Source organism: Danio rerio, chromosome 1, assembly GCF_052040795.2.
Source record: "Danio rerio strain M-AB ecotype USA chromosome 1, GRCz13ab, whole genome shotgun sequence".
In the NCBI taxonomy this organism is placed as follows: Eukaryota; Metazoa; Chordata; class Actinopteri; order Cypriniformes; family Danionidae; genus Danio; species Danio rerio.
The window spans coordinates 43,124,118-43,146,175 of record NC_141021.1 but is presented as its reverse complement, the minus strand read 5'-3'; the positions used below and the strand labels follow the sequence as shown (position 1 = coordinate 43,146,175).

Genomic DNA, 22,058 nt, shown 5'->3' with positions numbered 1-22,058 from the left:
TAAATAAATGTTGTATGTAGTAAATAAAAACTAACTATTTGATAGGTGCAAGTAATAAATAAGTACTGGTATCCAAATAAAATAGGGTTAATTTACAGTTAAAGTTAGGTTATTGTTGTTATCCAACTATTAATCCCCTCTGATTTTGGGAATAAGTTCTAGGGTAGGTTTAAGAGTATAGACATTAGGCTATTTGGAATGATGTTCCAGGATCAACATAGATGTTAATCCAGGATCCCATCTTACTTGGCAAAATCACATGCTATTTAAAACTGAAAAGTTTTGATCCCTGTAGAAGTCAAAAGCAACAATACAAAACTCACAACTGGAAAGAAAATCAAATATCTGAATAAGTAACAGCAGGTACTAAGTTATTTGAATCTGATGAAATAGCACCCAATAGGCTATTATATCCAATATCTAGTAAATAATTAGAAAATTTAAAACAATAAAGGACTAAAGTAATTACTAGCATCTATTTAATATGTGATAGTAGCTAATGAAAAATTAGGCTAGGCTACCTAAAATTCTAATAATATATATAAGATACTAATATTATATCTAGTAATACTATACCATATTTAATATTTCTAAATAATAAAATCTAATAATAGCTATCTAATGAAAACTATATAATGAAATATATAAATATAAGTAGTTATAACTAATTGACTAGTAGCTTAAAAGAGCTCCTAGTAAGTGTTCATTATTCTTCTTAGATTAAATTTCTGCTTGCTATACTCGTTGACTGGTGTGGATGCTAATACTGAGCGTTTTACTTAGCTTTAGTCATGGTTCTCGCGGACGAGCCTTAACACTTGGCATTGTTGGCTCTTTAAACTGAATGCAGCGCTGGATTAACCCATGCCACCAGTTGAGTTCATTTATGGGTCAATCGTAAAGTGGTTTGGAGGCAAATGGAGAGTTGTCATGCTAGCTCTGAGATAAAACACTATGATTGCCGAGACGGGTTCAACTGCAAGCCATTTATAGGAACAATCTTTCTGTGCTTTCTTCTCGGATTTTTACAGTAAGGTCTAAGGGCAAACTCCTAGCGGATATTTAAGAATTACTTAACTATGACAGTACTGATTTATAATATTTGGTATCTCGTTTAAACATCAATATTATGTATTTCTCATTAGATCAGTGGATATGTACTGACAATCTCTATTAGCATCTGTCATTAGAAAAAAATTGTATTAGCACATTTACATTTTACTTAACTTAAAAGAAAAATCGGACATTACAGAAATCAAACTCAACCAAACTAATAATTAGCCTATATGTGGAACAGGGCATGTAGCCTGTGAAAAATTTTACGTACTTTGTTGCCATCTAGTGGTTCAAAAAGAAGCATGCTAACTGGGTAAAACCAATGGGTAAAATGTTCTTCTTTTTACATAATGCTAAATAAAAGTTTGTAAATATAAAATTCTGTAATAATAAGCAATAACTGATCAATTAAATAGTTTTAATTTATTTTGTAATATCAAGCTTTTGAAATGCTTAAACAATTTAAAAACTCTATAATAATAATATAATGATGAATATCTTTTTATATTATTGCATACTAATATTGTATGCATTCGAATGAAATGTAACATAATAATATGACCTGTTAACTATATTTATAACAATATTTATTGTGGTCCATTATAAATCTTAGCGGGGTAGTTCACACAAAAATTAACATTTCCTCACCATTTCCTCACACTCAATTTCTTTCTTCTGAAAAAATACACACACAAAAATGAAAAATGTTAGGGTACAGCCATCGACATATATAGTATAAGAACATAAAAATACTCAGAAAGTCAAGTTTTTTTTCTGAACATTCTTTAGTATCTATCTTAACTATCTCTTTAAGCAAACTATTAACAACAGGACAAATGTAAATAGTACATAAATTTGTTCTTTTATTTACCACACCAGATATGAAGTTTGTGTTTCTTAAAATCTTATTGACGTTTTGATAACCAATTACTTAATACTTTTAAAACATTTCATAAAGACATCTTCAAAACCCATGCACTGAACATCCTTGATGTGCTAGAAAAATTCAATATACAAATGTGCCCTGAAAACAGATAACACACTGCTAAAGCCACAGCAATGCAGGCAAACTGCAATGATATCCATCTTGTGTCTAGCTGTCAGACTTTATCAGAATAAGCTTTTTGTAGCTGCAAGTAGAAAACAAAGGCAAAAATGTCCTCTTACAGGTCAATTCTAGTTATATGTTGCTAGTCTGGTATACAACACCATATTTGAAAATTTCTTACACTTTGTAAAATAAAGGTTCCAAAAAGTAGTTTTCCCTGGAATGCATTTGAAAGACAAGTTTTAGCTTCTCAAAGAAGCTTTTAAGTGAAACAATCTATAGAATTTTGTGCCTCTATAAAAACCTGTGCAATCAAAAAGATACAGGTTTTTCTTGGAACCCTCAATATCAATGAACAACCTTTATTTTTAAGAATGTATGCTCACCAAGGCTTATTTCTTTTTGCTTATTTATTTCTTTTTACTCATTTGAGTCATTGTTAACATATTAACAAACCTTTCTCTAAAGAACTCTTCTGTTTTAATATATTCAAAAATGTAATCATCAAAAATCATGTATACTAATCATTCCGATTTGGTGCACAAAAACATTTCTTATTATTATAGATGTTAAAAATAGCTTTGCTGCTTAATAATTTTTGTTGAAAGCATAAATGTACCATTCAAATGTATTAGGCAAGAACAAAAATAAATGAATTATAAAGAATGATAAGTAAAATTTGTTACACTAATCTAAAGTGAATAAATATATAAATGTATTTTTCTTTACTTTTTAATAAACAGCTTCCAAAACAAATAATAATGCTAATTAAAATAATGAGAATCATTAATAGTAACAACAACCAACCACCAAATGAGCATATAGGACCCTGGACTACACAACCAGTTTAATTTTACATGCATATATTTTTGGCAACAGCCAGAAATACATTGTATGGGTCAAAATGATACTTTTATGCTAAAAATCATTAAAGTATTCATTAAAGATAATGTTTTATATACAAACACTACCGGTCAAAAGTTTAGTGTCAGTATGATTTTTAAATGTTTTAAAATAAGTTTCTCCCGATCAAGACTGAATTTATTTAATCAAAAATACAGTACAAATTGTAAAATATTTAAATGTTATTGCACTAGAAAATAACTGATCAAAAGTAATTTATAACTTAATTTAATAATTTAATCCAGTAATTTTAAAGATGAATATTCAGCTTCAATACTACCTTCAGAAATCACTCTAATATTAATTATTATTATTATTATTATTATTATTATTATTATTATTATTATTAATGGTAACAGTAATAAAAGCAATGACAAATTTATTTTATTTTATAATAATAAATAACTGAAGTAATAATTTAATTTAAAACCACATAGAATAATAAAGCAGTTATTTAAAATTTGTAAAACATATTTAACAATTGAACTTTTCTTTAACATTTAATAAATGCTGGCTTGATGAAAAAAAAAAAAAAAAAAAAAAAATATATATATATATATATATATATATATATATATATGTATGTATGTATGTATGTATGTATGTATGTATGTATGTATGTATGTATGTATGTATGTATGTATGTATGTATGTATGTATTTTTTTTTATTTTTTTTAATTTTATTTTATTTTTATTTATTTTAAAAGCATAAAAATAAAAATAAAAACTGACCCCAAACTTTTGCGCGGTAGTGTATTCTGTACATTTCCTTGTGTAAATACACCAAAACAATTTTTTTTTTTAATTGTAATATGCATTATTAAGCACTTTATTTAGTTAAAGGTGATTAAAGGGGATTTTCTCAGTATTTTGAACAGTAGGATTCCAGGTTTTCAAATACTCTGCCAATTACTGCCCTATCAATCCATCAATAACAATTTTATTTATTCAGCTTTTGGATGATAAAACATATGACTGGTTTTATGGTCCAGGGTCACAAATTAGAATGCTTTATTAAGAATCACGAGACGCTCAAAATTCAGCTTTTCCATCACAGTAATTAATTAATTAGTTCATTCAATTTCTTTTCAGCTTAGTCCCTTTATTAATAAAGAGACTTAGCAGTAGAGAAAATGAATGAATGAATAAAATACAGTAAAAGTCAAAATGGGGGGCTAACAAATTTCTCTTCAACTCACAAAAAGAAACCAGTTATTTTACAGTGTAATAATAATTCCAAATAATCAAATAAAACAAATATAGCCTTGCTGAGCATAACACATCTCTCAAAAACCTGCTAATCATTCCAAATATTACAACCAGTAATGTATAAGACTTTAACGCAGTCTTCCCAACACTGAGTAGTTCACTGCACACCTAGCATGCTATAAAGAATTAATGTTGCTATCGTGAAAACAGTCATCAAGTAAGGCATGGGTGCAAAACATTAGGAGTCAGGCTGCTCTCCAAAGGCCTCTAGTAGTTGCGCAGGAGCCAGGTAGGAGCAGACATTCCTAACTGGCTGAAATAACCCCACCACCAGGGCTTCTCAGTCCTTTCCTCTCCATCCTCTCCCAGCTCCCTCTGGCTGTACTGCTCGAACTGATTAAATGGGTCAAAACGTTCATAATTGTCCAGTTCGGGGATGTTAAAGTAGTCAAGTGAGGGCTCACGCGGGACCTTTTTCAGCACAAAGTCCACCCGGCCTACCTGTGTGTTTCTTGGCAAGTTAATGCGTTTAGATTGTTTGGAGTATCCAGAGGCTGATGCGGTCACAATGTGGACTCCTGGATTCATTAATCTCCAGTAATCTCCATCCTCGGCTGTAGAGAGATGCAAAGGAAACAGCAACACTGTAATTTTATAATAACTGTAATGCTCATTTCAGGTCAAACGATCATTGTACAAATACAAGTCTGCTAGGGTTAAACAGTTCATTCATTCATTCATTCATTTTCTTGTCGGCTTAGTCCCTTTATTACCCGGTGTTGCCACAGCAGAATGAACCGCCAACTTATCCAGCACATTTTTACGCCGTGGATGCCCTTCCAGCTGCAACCCATCAATGGGGAAACATCCATTTAGGTGATCTCCGGTGTGATTGGAGCACTTTTAGCTTAGCTTAGCATAAATCATTGAATCGGATTAGACCATTACCATCTCACTCAAATATGAACAGAGTTTCAGTCATGTGCATGTGTAATGATATTATGCAGTGTCTAAAAATAGTCCTCAGCACAAGCCCTATGCTTGCCCCCCCCTCCCCGCAGAGGCCCCTGAGCCTGTGCCAATAATGCCAATTGGTTAATCCGGCCCTGCTGCCAGACCAGGAGAAAGGCTGAATTAGGACTGCACGATATTGAAAATAACTGATATTCATTCATTTTCTTTTCGGCTTAGCCCATTTATTAATCTCATGTCGCCACAACGGAATGAACCGCCAACCTATCCAGCATATGCTCTTCCAGCTGCAACCCAACACTGGGAAATATCCATACACACTCATTCACACTCATACACTACAGATAATTTAGCTTATCCAATTCACCTATACCATGTCTTTAGACTTGTGAGGAATACAGGAGCACCCGGAGGAAACCCATGTGAACAAAGGCAGAACATGCAAACTCCACGCAGAAATGCCAATGGACTCAGCCGAGGCTCGAACCAGTGGCCTTCTTGCTGTAAAGAGATCTAGTGCTACCCACTGCGCCACTGGGACTCCAATCTGATGTGTTATTTTATTTTTCTGCAATAAATATTGCGATACAATTTCAAAAGACTTTGTTTTTTCTCGTTTCTAGTCCAAATATAAAAAAATTCTTAGACCAAGTAACAATATTATTCCGTTTTCACCGTCAGAAGAAATAAGTGAGAGATAAGAGATTTTTGTTTGTTTTAAGGAAACTATTTGCCAGTGGTGAATCTTGTTTTCACATTGAAGTGTAGATATTTGGGCTGGAAACAAGACAACAATTCTAATTAAGAAATGTTTTTTGCATAAGTCATATTAAGTGCATATAAATCCAGTGATTAAATACCATCCTGTAGCTCCTGGTCAACTATAATTCATACTGAATTATTTGACATTGCAATGCAAATTGCAATGCAACCTATTGCGGATACGCACATTGCGATATTGATGCTGAAAGAATATATTGTGCAGCCCTAGGCTGAATATTTTAAAAAAATATAAAACGCAACTGTTTAACTAAAGGGGATTTATAAAATGAGCATATTTTCTAAAAAGTGAAGCAGGCCTTTACAGTTGCATTCTGAGTTTAGTGTAAATTGTTACCTGTGGTGATGTCATGTCGTAACCCCTTCACTGATATTATGGCTCCTTTAATGCCATTTCCATGTTCATCCTTTACAATTCCTTTTATACCTTTGTGGACCTGAAAGTAAAAGCGATGAAGTTGCTAAGAAGCTCATCTGTTGTCATAATAATCACTTATAATAATAATTTATTTCAAATGTATGTCAGCAAGCACATCAACCAAAAAAATTGCTGTTTTGACTTTATTTGCATATCGAAGCAAGATACTTTGGTATAGTGTATGTATACAAACATCAGGCCTCATGGTTTTTTCATTAAATATAACATAATTGTATATTGGTATGTATGAAAACATTAGGCATTATATTGATTTCCATAACTCATGTCTATCAATTACAAAACTGTTGCCTTTACATGATCAAACCATGTTCGTTGATGCAATAAATCTGAACATGCTCTGTTTAGCACTTAATATTTACCCATGACAATTTGGGTCAATCTTCCTGACAAAGACTTTTATAAAAAATGTGTTTTTTTACATCCCTCTTAAGTTAAAAATTGGTCAGATAAAATGTACCTACTGTAAAAAAAATTGCATTAAATGAGTTATTGTGAGTCTGATTGTAGACTGATATCAGGGGAGAGTGATCCATCTTGGGTCAGCTTAACATCATTGTTGATGACTAAAAATTATCATTTCAAGACCCTGGATATAACTTTGTAAAGAGAGTGGCATAAAACATCGACATTGTTTAGTCTCATCAAAACAGTAGTGTATTTTTATGAAATTTTAGGTACACAGTGACCTCTAGTGGTTGTAGACTTAAATACTTTTTGCCCTGATGATCATCCGTCCACTCGGTCTAGGATATGATATAGGCATATAAATTAAATTAAATATAAAACACTACTTCAAAACTAATACTTACAGGCCTAATACAAAATATTACTAAATAAAAGGCACAATGTGGTGCCATTATTGTCATCCAAATTATGAAAATGTATTAGACAATGTATTTTTGACACCACAAATAAATGATAGCATAATGTATAACTATAGACCTTTTTTATCCATACAATATGCATTATCATTGCATAGCCCTGGCTCAAATACTGTATATACTGAATTGTTTATGAACTATTTAGTTTGTCCACAAGATGTCAACACTAAACCAGGCTGTTTTTGTTTGTCTTGCTTCATTTTTACAGTGAGGCTGCATTCAAGTCCAATATTTTGTGCCCTTTACTCGCTAACGTCCCTCTTTCTCGTTCCTTCGGATGTACGATTACCTTACACAAGTGTCCACTACTGACGGAAAATCTGAATGGGTTTAAATGGAATGCCCTAAACCCTTGAGCACTTGGTCAAAATTGAAGAATTAAGGGTATACCCATATAAGCTTCTCTTGTTCAATTCATGTATTGGAATGCACTTTAAAATGGTGGATTGCCTTGAGAGAACAAGGGAAGGGAAGTTTGTGAGTGCTTTTCTAAAATTTGTGTGGAATGCAGCCTCTGACAAGAAACTGGGGAGACAAAATAAGACAACAAACTACTGAAGACAGCAAAACTTGATTCATAATTACAGTTCATAGTATTTGGAGAGGAAAAGCACAATGTAAACAGATGAAAGTTTCTAGTTTGCATGTTGAGCACCTTTGTTTGTAACTTTGAGCTTCAGTGTGCTTGAAAGTGATTGGGGCGTAATGACTATTAGGACTATTTGTAAAAAAATGTAAATGGCTATACAGATTTTATATACTGCAATTAGTACAACTGTCAATATGATTATAATCATTCTAGTTCTCCATTGCTTATTGAAATATTCAAATAAAGGCATATTCAGCATATGATGAATTAAAATACGAAGATAACATTTAGGAACACAGCAGTTTTAAAATCAATGTATAGCTCAGTGGTAAAACAAAAAGATGAACTCACAGATTCCATGAAGCTGAGCAGAGCCTCTTTATTCCTGCGCCACTCAGGGTAAAGCTCTTCCTCAGAGGGGAATTTATCACAGCCCAGCTCCACCGTGATCTCATAACAGTTACTGTGCAGGTAATTAAAGTCTGACATCCCTGATACAGTAACACACAAGCAGACACGGGACATAAAATTGACATTTATACACAATACGGCATCAGAATCAAGCATTTAGTAACTCAGTAGTTTAAAATAATAAGTATTTTGTCAGTTTTGAGACTTCTTTCATAATCAAAAAATCATAAAAAACATAAAATATTATATGATCACCTAAGAATGTTTTTTTATATTATTTTTAGGTCCAGTGAAACTAAAATAATTTTTTTATAAATGTTAGTAAGTTTCTTGTTAGTTTTAAGGATATATATATATATATATATATATATATATATATATATATATATATATATATATATATATATATATATATATATATGCTAGTGTGCTCCAAAACAGAGACAACATTTGCATTTAGGATATATAAACCTGATATAAACAACCAAAGTGTGTCACTTCCATCTAAACGGGTCAATGATTTTCTTTTCATGCACCTCATACTTCAGTTTCTCATCAAATCTTGACTAATCAAATGCTCTCTAGTATGTGACATGCCCCATCCCCTTTAAGAAGCTTTTAATTTGCTTTTCAGTTGATGTGTTTGATCTCAACCATTCCCACTGGCAGAGCTGTGATAAAACAAAACACTGTTGGCTGTTTTTTTAAAGGGGAGGGGCTACTTTAAGTCCCACCAACTTTTCATGTTTTAATTGAGTAAAATCAAACATAAAATAAAAATGAGCATTGCAAATCAGTTCATGGGATTTTTACTGAAATTGTTTACCTCCAGCAAAGCTATACCACAGTGCGCCGTTGGTTATTCCTCCCTTATTGGCAAATGAGGCTCCACATCTCTCTGTGTCATTGTTGGACATAGTGGCATGGGCATCTGCATATGTTCTGGCCAACTGCCTGAAAATCTACACACAGGAAACGACTTTGTTATGCAAAAGATGTAAATGCAGTTGCCAATTTGGATGTGCGTTGATTTACTTGTTCATCTGGTGTGGGCGAGTACATTCTGTCTTCTTGGGGGTGTCTGGAGAAGTCGAAAGGGTAAGAGATGACCAGTTCTCCTCCATGCAGACTGGCAGATATAACAAAAGGATAGGTTCTTATCCACTTCATTATAGCATAGGTCTCTGGTGCAACTACCTGTAAAGTGTTCAGAAAGAACAAAGTTATCCAAAAGCGGCTCTGGTTTTGAAAGTTTCTCTGTGTACGAGTAATTCCCGGTGAGTGGAGAATCATTGGGCAAACTCAGAGGAGAGTCAGAGGAGAAGGGACAGACATGGTTAAAGCTTAAAGAAAGGCAACAAAAATGGAGATCTGCAGGACAGCATCAAAAATCAAGCCTTGAAGCAGATGAGCTACAGCACCAGAAGAATAGGCTTACTTGGGATACTTTCGGCTCCTTAGCACCAACTGAGCATTGTTTAAACACCACAGTTTATCAGACTGCTGTTCACCCCTTTTCGACCATAGTGTATCCATCTTGTGATGACTACTTAAAGCAGGGGTCTAATGTATAACTGTTTTATAGTTCAAATCATGAGAAGTGGCGTACACATGTTTCCACCCATTTTGTGTGTATGCCACTTCCCACTATTTGATCTATAAAAACAGCTGTAAGTAAAATCTAAATAAACCCATTTAACCTAAATATTGACTTAATTTAACCAATCCTTACCTGAGTCATAATTATAATCATCAATAAATAATCATTACTAAATAAATAAAAATGTATTCTGCCATACGGTCACTTTTACTAAGGGTTCTATGCAGTTTTATAATTGAGACCCCAGATCACCATATCATGCAATCATTTTCCTTCGGCTTAGTCTCTTCATTTATCACAAGTCACCAGAGAATAATCGCCAACTTATCCAGCATATGTTTTACACAGCAGATGCCCTTCCAGCAGCAACCCAGTAATGCGAAACATCCATACACACTGAGTTAGTCTCATACACTACGGCCAATTTAGATTATTCAATTCACGTATAGCACGTCTTTGGACTGTGGGGGAAGACGGGGAAGGTGGAGGAACCTCATGCGGACAGGGGAAGAAAATGCAAACTCCACACAGAAATCCCAACTAGCACAGCCAGCACTCGAACCAGTGATCTTCATGCTGTGAGGTGACAGTGCTAATCATTGAGCCACCAAATCGCCTCACCAAATCATGTCTAAGAGTATTGACTAAAACAGGCCAAACCTGGTACTGGCAAGGTGTACCTAATAAAATGGCCAGTGAGTGTACATATAAAGTTATTAACTGATTTAGCTGTGTGTTTAATAGAAATGAATCTGCATTCTACCTTATTCATCCAGTAGGAGTCAGGGATGGGGATGTGGTCACTACGAAAATGTCGAAAACGACGCCGGTTGTAGAAGATGGATGTGAGGTCAGGGAAGTTGCGGTTCAGATCAAGATTTTGCGCATTGGCCCGGCCACTGGTCCATCCATTGTACTCATGACCCTAAAAAGGTGACAGATTCCACCAGTAAATAACAAAAGAATCACAAAATAAAATGACAATTCTGTCACTATTTATACACCCTCAATTGTTCCAAACCAGAAAGTATTTTTATCCTTGTGGCTAACTAAAAACCAAAAAAATTGTATTTTGAAGAATGTTGGTAGCATATGGATTCACTTTCAAACAAACTTCAATAGAAATCAATGAGAATGAAACTAGTTTGATCTTCTTTTATGTTCTGCAGAAGAAAATAACGCAAACAGGTTTGGAACTAAATGAGAATGTGCAAATAATCACCAAATTATAATTTTTCAACGGACCACAAAATTTTTCTACATTTCTATGTGATAAAGCACAGACAGACATTAGGAACGAACATCAAAAGAGGGTTAAAGACTGAAGATAGTCTATGAAAATACATAAACAAGGCAAAGTTATGTCAGTTAGTGTTAAACGAATTGACCAACACGGTTTTGTCCTCTTATTAAAGGTTCATTCCATTTTATATTACTGAATTTAACTATTTTGGGAAATTTAATATTTAAATCAATAATTAATTAATATTACTTACCATTATTTGAATTTAATCCAATCACACAAATGTTTTAACTCAATATAGTTGAATCATAAAGGGGTGATCCAACGTATATTTTTAAGGCTTGGTTATGTTTATAAGGTGTAAAGCAATGTGTGCTCATGCTTCACTTGTAGAAAATCACGTTATTTTTTCATACATCTAAAAATCTAAACAAATGACTGTCATATTTTCTAGTTCCCACCTTCAAGAGGCTCTGATTGGTCAGCTACCTAATGTGCTGTGATTCGTGGATCGACTCCACATCATCACGTCACGCCCCTTCAAGCACGCACTTTAGCGCTGTGTAAACAACAGAGAAATTGTTAGCAGCTTTAGCTGCCTGAATCAGACGGAAAATCAGAGCACACGCCTGAGCACACCTCACAAACCTCTTTCTAAAATAAAATCTGACAACTATCTTTCACATACATTTGAAACAAGCATGTGTAAGTAATATAAAACGTTCACATATTTTTTGCGAGTTTGTAATTTAAGATGTATAACGCATGGAAAATGTCTGCATAGAGAGACACTAAAGCGCTGTTAAAGATTGTGAGTGTTTACAGGTGTTTGAATTTGTAGCTACAGTTAACTGTTAGCAGTGAAAAACAGCATTTCCCGTTGTTTACATCCTTGTTTACGTCCTCCCTACAACATACCATTAACACTAGAAACTGCATGTAATTTATCAATTTTAACAAATAAAAATACGTGCATGTTGTGGCTCACAGTCCAGAGCTTCGTCAATTGGAGGAGTTTTTAACCAAATACAGCACTGACCTGGAAGAGATTTAGGAAGCTCTTCTAAGTCTAAGGCTAGCTGTTTGTTTATTATTTCATTAACCCGGATGTATTTTTCTGTAGTCCCCAAATTCGTTCGCTGCAGGATTTGCTAAGCTAAATCTGTAGCTGTGTAACTCTATGTCTCCCTTTGCATTGAACTTTGAGCGTCTTACATTGAGAGATGTTCACACAGCTACATTACACATCAGCTTAAGTTTAAAATATAATATCGTAGCGGACCACCCCTTTAAATATCACCTGTAGTGATCGGTCTGGACATTTCAAGAGGTTTAAGATTAATTACTATGAGTTCAAATACTGCAATGTTATTTGACAGACAATTGTCCATTAATAGTGGTTAGTCAAGGCCTCCCTCTACCAGTTGTCCTTTTTCACTTCATAGCTTTTCATATATTTTCAGTTCATACCTTATTTATATTTCCATGATTTCATAGGCAATGAAAAACTATGCCAATCCTCAAATTAGCATGTGTTTGCCCTTATATGGACTTCCTCCTAGGTCTGACCTGTTCTGGAGGACTCTCTCTGGTGCAGGGAGCTTGGATCGGTCGGTCAGCCAACAAACAGACAGGCAGACAGACTCAGACAACAAAATATTTACTTCCTGGTAGATGTTTTCGGGGTCGTTCCTATCGGCTACCTCAGAAGCGGCAATCTCATAGCCATCGGGATTCATGGAGGCCAGAATGTGGATGCGCGTGGTGTTGATGATGGTCTGAATTCGCTCATTGCCCAGCAGATACTCGGAGCACAGATACTGAGCAAGGTATATCAGAAGCTGTCGGCCCAGAACCTCATTTCCATGCATGTTTCCAATTAATTTGATCTCTGGCTCCACTAGAGGGCAGGGAAGAGACAAATCGGAAGGATTTTATCAACACTTAATTTGGTGGAGTATAATAATACTTTTACTACAGTAAATATATATACATATGTGTGTGTGTATACACTCACCGGCCACTTTATTAGGTACACATGTATAACTACTCATTACCCAAATTTATATTCAGCCAATCACAACTCAATCCATTTAGGCATGTAGACATGGTCGAGACGATCTGCTGCAGTTCAAACCGAGCATCAGAATGGGGAAGAAAGGTGATTAAAGTGACTTTGAACGTGGAATGGTTGTTGGTGCCAGACAGGCTAGTCTGAGTATTTCAGAAACTGCTGATCTATCGGGATTTTCATGCACAACCATCTCTAGGGTTTACAGAGAATGGTCAGAAAAAAAAAAGAAAATACCCAGTGAATGGCAGTTCTGTTGGTGCAAGAATGCCCAGACTGGTTCTAGCTGATAGAAAGGCAACCGTAACTAAAATAACCACTCGTTACAACTGAGGTGTGCAGAAGAGCATCTCTGAATGCACAGCATGTCCAACCTTGAGGTGTATGGGCTTCAGCAGCAGAAGACCACACCGGGTACCACTCCTCTCAGCTAAGAACAGGAAACTGAGGCTACAATTCGCACAGGCGTACCAAAATTAGACAATAGAAGATTGGAAAAACGTTGGTCAGATGAGTCTCGATTTCTGCTGAGGCCTTTGGATGGTAGGGTCAGAATTTGGCATCAACAACATAAAAGCATGGGTCCATCTTGCCTTGAATCAACGGTTCGGGTTGTTGGTGGTGGTGTAATGGTGAGGGGGATATTTTCTTGGCACACTTTGGGGCCATTAGTACCAATTGAGTATCGTGTCAACACCACAGTTTAGTATTGTATTGGTGCTGACCATGTTTATCCTTTTATGACCACAGTGTACCCATCTTCTGATGACTACTTCCAGCAGGAAAGCGTGCCATGTCATAAAGCACAAATCATATCAGAATGGTTTCTTGAACATGACAATGAGTTCACTGTACTAAAATGGCCTCCACAGTCACCAGATCTAAATCCAATAGAGCACCTTTGAAGTGTGGTGGAACAGGAGATTCGCAATCATGCAATCATGTCAAAATGGACCAAAAAGAATGTTTCCAGTACCTTTTTAAGGCAAAGGGAGTCAAACATTGTACTAGTAGTGTACCTAATAAAGTGGCCAGTGAGTGTATAAATGTAACATTAATAACAATAATATAGTGGGAAAAAAAATTTCCCAGACATGGGTTGCAGCTGGAAGGGCATCTGCTGCGTAAAACATATGTTGGATAAGTTGGCAATTCATTCTGCTGTGGCTTCCCCAGATTAATAAAGGGACTAAGCCGAAAAGAAAATCAATAAATGGATGATATAGTGAAATATTATAAGACTTTAAATAAGAGTTTTTTTTGGTCTTTTTATTATAATTTAAATGTAGTTTATTTTTTGTTATTGCAAATAAACAGTTTCAACATTATTACTTTAGTTGTTTAGTGTCACGGGGTCCTTTAAAAATCATCCTTACATTTAGGTTTAGTGCTCAAGAATGTTTTTTATCATTATTATCAATACTGAAAGATTGTCATTGTGTTAAACAGGGGGGTGGGTGAGGCATGACGTATATCTAATTTTTATATATATATTTATATATATATACAGTTGAAGTCAGAATTTTTAGCCGCCCTGTTCGTCCCCCAATTTCTGTTTAACGGAGTAGAATTTTTCATCCCATTTCTAAACATAGCAGTTTTAATAACTCTTCTCTAATAACTGATTTATTTTATCTTTGCCATGATGACAGTAAATAATATTTGACTAGATATTTTTCAAGACACTCTATACAGCTTAAATTGACATTTAAAGGTTTAATTAGGTTAATTAAGTTAACTAGGCAGGTTAGGGTAATTATGCGAGTTATCATATAATGATGGTTTGTTCTGTAGACAGTCAGAAAAAACAGCTTGAAGGGGCTAATAATTTTGTCCCTAAAATGGAACATATAAAAATAAAAACTGTTTTGATTCTAGCCGAAATAAAACAAATAAAGACTTTATCCAGAAGAAAAAAATATTATCAGACATACTGAAAAATGTCCTTGCTCTGTTAAACATAATTTAGGAAATATCAAAAAAAAAACATTCAAAGGGGGGCTAATAATTCTTATTTCAGCTGCATATAAGATTTTTTTGCTCAACTTATAAATGTCTTTAGTATTAATGTGGATCATTTTATTGCATCCTTGCTAAATACGTCATACTCACATAGGTCATGTTGTCCAGGGTTGTTGGAGAATTCAATAACCAGCAAGTCTTTTCCTTCCACACTGCGCCCAATGCTGTATGTTTGTGAGATATGAGAGCACTTGGATGCAGTCTTCTTTAGGATGCTGAACATCTGAGAGTTGGAGTGGTATGTGAACTGAATGACAGTGGAAAGACCACCATCTGATATGTTGGCCAAGGCCACCTCTTGCTTTTCTGAGGGAAGAACGTTACAGGATAATGATTTAGACTTTAACTCTTTAACTGTCACTACACTTTTAGAATTCACACGTGAAATTATATATGATATACATTACGCATATTATAAACAGATGTCAATGGAAGTTCAGTTTTAGGCTTTGTTTAAAATAAATATGTCTTGAAATATCTCCCATATGTGGCAAAATGACAGTTGTACATCCCAGTTGTTTTAAAATAACAAAACAAGCTAATATTTAATATCTGTTAGGGTATCTGTAAGGATAACATACATTTATAAGGTTTTTAAAAACACACTCAATAAAAACTTTCATAGAATTTGTAAAGATTTAACTGGTTGTAATGAGAATTGTATTGTTAAATTTTGAACTATAATGTATCCTGTGTGTCTCAAACAGTAATTTGAGTCTTCATTTGGTGATGTATAAACCACTAAATCCTATATTTTCCAAGCACCTTAAAATTTTCTGGTTTTAAGATTTAAACTTTTACATTTGTAATGTTTTTAATTGGTATTTTTACTTGAAACCAACAGAACTTGTGATGCTGAAATAGTTTCTATTTTTTAGTTCTTTTCAGCAGGGATAGTTAACCCATTTGTGCCCAATTAAAAAAAAAATGATTTCATGCATGTAGCCTTTTCATATGACCATGTTTTGCATTTTTTTTCTCCAGATTTTTTTCAAGAAAATCATATTTGAATACGCGACAACTATACACTCAGAAATAAAGGTACAAAATCCATCACTGGGGAGTATCTTTCCAAAAGGTCCTGACTCTCTGTGGTCATTAAAATCCCATGGCACTTTTCATAAAAAGTAGAGGTATAACATTAGAGGTGTCCTGGCCAAATTCCCTTCTTCAGCCCTTACCGGCCTCCCAATCCACTGAATTGGCTTTATCACTGTCTCTCCACTTCACCTAGCTGATGTGTGGTGAGCACACTGGTGCCATTGTCCTGTGGCCGTCACATCATCCAAGTGGATGCAGCACACTGGTGGTGGTGTGGAGAGACCCCCCTCATGATTGTGAAGCGCTTTGGGTGTATGGTCATACACAATAAATGCACTATATAAATACACATTACTTACTTACATACTTACTTAAAAGGTATTTTTGACAAAGTATAAAAAACTTTAGATCTCTTAAAAGATTTGTTTTATTTGGATAAATCTAGAGACCTACATGATTGTGTTGATATATACATTTGTAAACAAAAAATATTTTTAGTATCATGAAAATTGCCTTTATTTGGGATAAAATTGCCTTTTATTTCTTGAAATCTTTTATTTGGTTGTTTGTTTGCATGTCATTGAGAAATTAAACATGGATAACATGTAGAAAATTACTCACAAAATTAAAATGGTAACAATGAACTTCGGCAACTATAACTGCCGTTGGGCTTAAATGGGTTAACCCAAAAATGAAAACATACAGGCCGTTTACTCAACCACAACATACTGTAGGTTCCAAACCTCATGAGTTTCTCTCTTCTGTTAAACACAAATAAAGATATTCTGAAGTGTGTTGGTAACTATACAATTGACGTAACCATTATCTTTCATAGTATTAATCTAGTCAATAGCACACTGACAATTGTTTGGTTACTAACATTTCTCAAAAATTCGACAAAAGAAAGAATCTCATGCAACTTTGTGATAAATGACAGTTGAGTATATTATGAAAGAATTTAAATTTTTAAAAAAGTTAGAAAGTGATATTTCACCCCAAAATAAAAATCTACATTTACTCACACTCAGCTGGTTCTAAACTTTTATGATTTTTTTCTTTCGTGAAACACAAAATAAGATATTCTAAAGAAAGCAGCCATTGGCATCCTAACATTCTTCAATATATCTTCCTTTGTGTTCAACAGAAGAAAATCAAACTTCAACAAATTTAGATTTTTAAGTGAACTATCCCTTTAAACTACTAAATGAATAACTTTCTCCACAAATCCTACCTCTCAGCTCTGACAGTGGATCATAACAACCCTCCTCGCTGCCAACAAAGAAGCGGTCGCAATCCAGAAAGTAAGGCCATGCCATCTGAATGGCCTCGAAGGCATGAATGCAGCTCTTTTTCAGCATCTCACAGGAGCTGCGGCACGGCTTCATGAGCCTCCCGTTTTCACAGCGAGGAGCCAAAACTGAGCATCCCAGTATACGGATGTCTGGAGAACACTCTCCCTTCATCAGGCCGTGGATCACGCTCAGGAGCAGGTACTCTGCACCCATCTCTAAATCCTGCCGTGTACGGTGGCCCACAATGTTGGGGAATGTAGTGTGGGTGTATGGGACATCCTGACAGTAGCCAAGAACCATCTCTATGCACTGCGCTAGGGATGAGAGAGAAAAGAGTTAGAGTCCGTTTTAGGCTGGTGGCTAAAAAAATGAGTGTAGATTAGCACTTTATTACTTTGCTTGTTCAAACTACTTATTTAAAATGAGTTGGCACAACCCAATTCTTAGGTTTTTTTGGGATAACTTAATTGTTTTATGTTCAATCCACTTACATTTGTAAAAACGATTAAGTTAACTTAAATTTGTGTTGGGGCAACATGAAGGAATTGTGTGGGACCCGGGATTTTTTACAGTATATTTACCCCCAAACATAAATTTGACTCACTATTTACTCACTCTCAAGTGATTCCAAACCTTTATGACTTTTGGTTTCTGGTGAACACAAAAAGAGGATATTTTGAAGAATGTTGGAAACTTTTAACCAAATACACTTACAGCAGGAAAAACAAATACTATGGAAGTCATTGGTGACCGGCTTCCAACATTTTTCAAAATATCTTCTTTTGTGTTTAACAAATGAAGAGTAAATGATGACAGAAATGTTGTATTTGGATGATATGTCCCTTTAATATGGTAACTGCAGCAGTCAGAGTTTATGCTCCCAGTTCTTGGAACGGAGCAGTGTGTGGAAAGTCATCTGCTGTGGAATGTTTTTAATGTTAGGCAATAAAGAGAGGGGTTAATGAATCAAATACACAGAGGAGCAATTAAAAGTCAGTTCACACCATATGCAAGCCAATGGTAACATGTTTCCAACATTTTTCAAAATAGCTTAATATGTGTTCAAACTGGTTTGAAAGTCAAGCGTAAGTAAATGATAACAGAATTTAATTTTTTTTTGGGTGACTAATCCTTTTAACTTGTCAACAGACTCTCGTTAGAGCAATTATTAGAGATTTGCTGCATTCACAGCATGGCCAAATTACCGTAATTCAGACATGACAACACATGATGTTCTACTCAGAGCTACCGGGTCAAAATTATGCAGTTCTGTGGAAACACTATAAATGACTAAACATAGCAGTACAGTATTGACATGGTACAAGCTGTACTGTAGCTCTCAGAATGTACTGTACAAAAATGTCAAACATGCTTTGCAAAGTTGGAAGATTAAGGTCATGTATTTGCAAAGTTATGAAGAGCGAATAGAACGCCTGTGTATAGGACCATTACTATAAGTTCTCAGTTTATATGTATCTACATTAGGTTCAAAGGATTATATTGTTTATCCGTAACTTGATTGTGTTTTCAGCCAGTTAGCGAATAAGTTCATGGTACTCATATAGATGAATTTTTTACTCAAATGGTTTGTTGCAATCTGTTTCCTCAATTGGTTTGAGTTGCTTTAACTTATTGTGTTTTACAGTACTCAGTTGATTTGAGTTCTCTTCATTGGGTTTTACAGTGCTCAAATTGCTTAATTTACTCAAATGGATTAAGTTCACAGTACTCATTGGGATTAGTTTTTGAGCTTAAATGGTTTGTTGCAATCGGTTACTTCAAATGGTTTGAGTTACCTCAACTTATTGGGTTTTACAATGTGTATATTGTGTTGATATTTCAACTAGTAACCTAAATATTGTACGTTTTCTGATTTTAGCATGTGTGGAAATGCTTGAACTGTGTGTCAACTAATTTAGTGTTAGTTTGTGTCCCAATCACTCTAACTCTACTGGTTTTTAATACATAGTAGCTGCAAGGTCATACTGTAGTAAACTCAAGACAAAAGAACATCTAAAGGGGACCTTTAAAATAGTTCACTATGTGTCCATTTAAACAAATGTGCACTATTGTGTGTGCAGTCCAAATCTTTCACTATAGGCTTAAATCAGCCTAAGGCTTTTAAGAATATAACATGTCTTTCCTGATGAAGACGAGTCCCATCTTGCAGTGCAGTTTGGTATTCAGACTTTTCTCACTTGTATGCTAAAATGTGTTGTAGGATTTGCTTTAAAACACTTTTCAATAACAAATTTTACAACATATTTACATAAATGTGAATATTTTAACGTAACAATATGCTGCAATTACTTTCAATGTGTTAAATAATTATTTTATATTATATTAAACAGTATATATTTATTAGCTTTTTGCACTTTTCGTTGAACACTTATCAACATCACTTGTGTATTTCATATTGGAACAGGCAGTAACGATTAGTTTTGCACAACAAAATTAAAAAATAATAATACTTACGACCCTCTTCTGCAGGTGTTCTGCATCTTCCTAAAAAACAATTATTGACAGATGTTACAACAGATAAAATCCTTGAAAAGCCTGGACTTTGAAGGCTAGATGGCAGTAGAGCACACAGAAAAAAAGCCATATTTCTGGACGAATATTGAATGAGAATTTCTAGTCACTGTACTTGGTGCGGTTATATAGAATAAAAAAAATAAAAAAGCATATAATCAAAAGCTTGAACACACATACCGATTCTTTATTAATATTTTCATTAATTGGTAATTGTTATCTACTCAAAACTTTTTACATGGCTATTAAACATATGTTTTATAATATTTTGAATGGAAATTTTAAATGAACATTTACTAAGTAGTGACCTGTTTCCTAGATTTCAGTTCTGTGCAATTAACCAAACAGTAAGACGTGTATTGTTTCAGTTTGTAACAGTAAATATATAAACGTATTTTAAGCTATAAACATAGCCTATTTTTGGGTAATTGGGTAATTAAATAATCTCTTAAAATACAAGGAAAAAGCAGTGGCTTAAATATTAAAATAAAATTACAATAAACCTAAATTCAATACAAATACAGTGATATAATCATTAACAGTGACAAAAATAATTTTTAAATCACGATTTATGTACCAAATTTAAGCAAGAATTTAAAAACAAACTGGAAACCAATTATCTTTAATGTTCCCCCTCATAAAACTGTACAAGTTCACTGTAGCCTGCTGACTTGCTGCAACTGAATGAATGTAAAGCTTTACCTATTGCAGCTTCTTCCTGTGTACATCGCTGTGGAAAGCTCAGGCATGTGGCCAGTGCGTTCAGAAGTATTAAAAGCGTCAGCATTTTGTTGTCCATAGACCCAGTGATGTGGCAGTCGCTACGACGTGCAAAGTTGATCATCTTCAGCAAAGTCCCGCTACCCCCATCGCTTAAGGGAGAGCCTGCGCGAGCACCTCTGCCAAATGATCAAATTACAGCTAAAAGTTTCTGCCGTCCCGCGGTAGGCGGCCGCTCCTCTGCTGTGTCTGGGACCCACTGTAATTACAGTGCTTCCAGAAAGCCTGACTTCACATTTACCCCTTTGCGGTGGACGTATTTCAATATCACAGCTGTATTTTCCTTTCTTCGGACGTGAGGCTGTTTTCTCTTGAAGAACTACTCTGTGTGCGATAAAAACACTTACCTGGAGGAGATTCAGAAAGGCACATGTCCACCTCTTCCAAATAAAATGACACTCTTCATTGTTTTAGACTAAAATCTGAAAAAATAAAGTACAGTGGCAGTCTATAACTCAACAAATACATCAAAAAACTATTCTGGGCAGTTGCAAAGCTAAAAATGGTATAAAAATTCCTTTTAAATGTAATTTAAAGAATTAAAAAATTATTAAAATATCCAAAAACCCTAAAGCAGTGTTGCATGGGCTTTATTGCTGACTTATACTTGCTGTACTTACAATATCCCAAATGTTTCGAAGAATGTTCAAATCCAGAGAAATACCCATTTTAACTATATAGCATAAGATGTTACTAGGTTAGATTTACAGTAGGTCTTGATGTCAGGTGACCAAAGGCAACCCAATCTCAATCTGAAAACGTAGTCCCGCGGACGTTTCTGGAGACAGCAGAATACGTCCCGAGAGGTATGTACGGCTGCATTTATTTTTTTCAAGCAAACACTACGATGCGTGTGATGCTGTTCCCTTTCGCGCTTGCCGGCCGGCCGGTCGACCGCTTACCTCCTTGTGGAGGGCTTTCCCGCTGCAACCCGTTTGTCCACTCAGCTCACCGTTTACGTCGGCAGGCTTGAGATGCAGAGAGGAGTTGACCACGGCGATTGGTTTCGAGTCCGGGGAAGAGCGGTTCCAGCAATCAGGTAAGACAAAAACCCCAAAAGACAAAAAATCCCCAAAATTAAGTGAACGAGTTTCGTAACAGGGTGAGAACGCGGTGAAATCTGAAAACGCGGTAGAAAAAAAAATCAGGGCTTTTCTTTTTTTGGACGGCTTTTGTAAACTGTTGCTC

The 22,058-nt window shown here is 34.8% G+C and overlaps 1 protein-coding gene across 2 annotated transcripts; it reads right to left on the bottom strand.

The window, feature by feature from the left end:
• Positions 1-3,664: 3,664 nt before the first annotated feature.
• Positions 3,665-20,938, bottom strand: cpz (carboxypeptidase Z). Of its 2 annotated transcripts, none has more exons than XM_087237428.1 (11): positions 20,793-20,938; positions 20,034-20,063; positions 17,498-17,872; positions 15,316-15,531; positions 12,797-13,032; positions 10,653-10,814; positions 9,325-9,486; positions 9,116-9,251; positions 8,230-8,369; positions 6,307-6,406; positions 3,665-4,831 (listed from the first exon to the last, which is right to left on the bottom strand). In XM_087237428.1, exons 1-11 carry the CDS (start codon positions 20,932-20,934, stop codon positions 4,485-4,487), a joined length of 2,046 nt encoding a protein of 681 aa, XP_087093554.1. In that variant the 5' UTR covers positions 20,935-20,938; the 3' UTR covers positions 3,665-4,484. The 2 variants fall into 2 exon arrangements, with proteins under 2 accessions (XP_087093554.1, XP_087093555.1); XM_087237429.1 differs by having other exon boundaries at positions 12,836-13,032.
• Between the last annotated feature and the right edge of the window lie 1,120 nt (positions 20,939-22,058).

Excerpts from the sequence above, each read along its gene's own strand:
- cpz (XM_087237428.1), bottom strand. The coding sequence starts at position 20,934 with ATGATCAACTTTGCACGTCGTAGCGACTGCCACATCACTGGGTCTATG. Across the intron at positions 15,532-17,497 it reads TCCACTGTCAGAGCTGAGAG|AAAAGCAAGAGGTGGCCTTG; the intron begins GTAGGATTTGTG and ends TTCTTCCCTCAG. Across the intron at positions 4,832-6,306 it reads ACGACATGACATCACCACAG|CCGAGGATGGAGATTACTGG; the intron begins GTAACAATTTAC and ends ATCTCTCTACAG.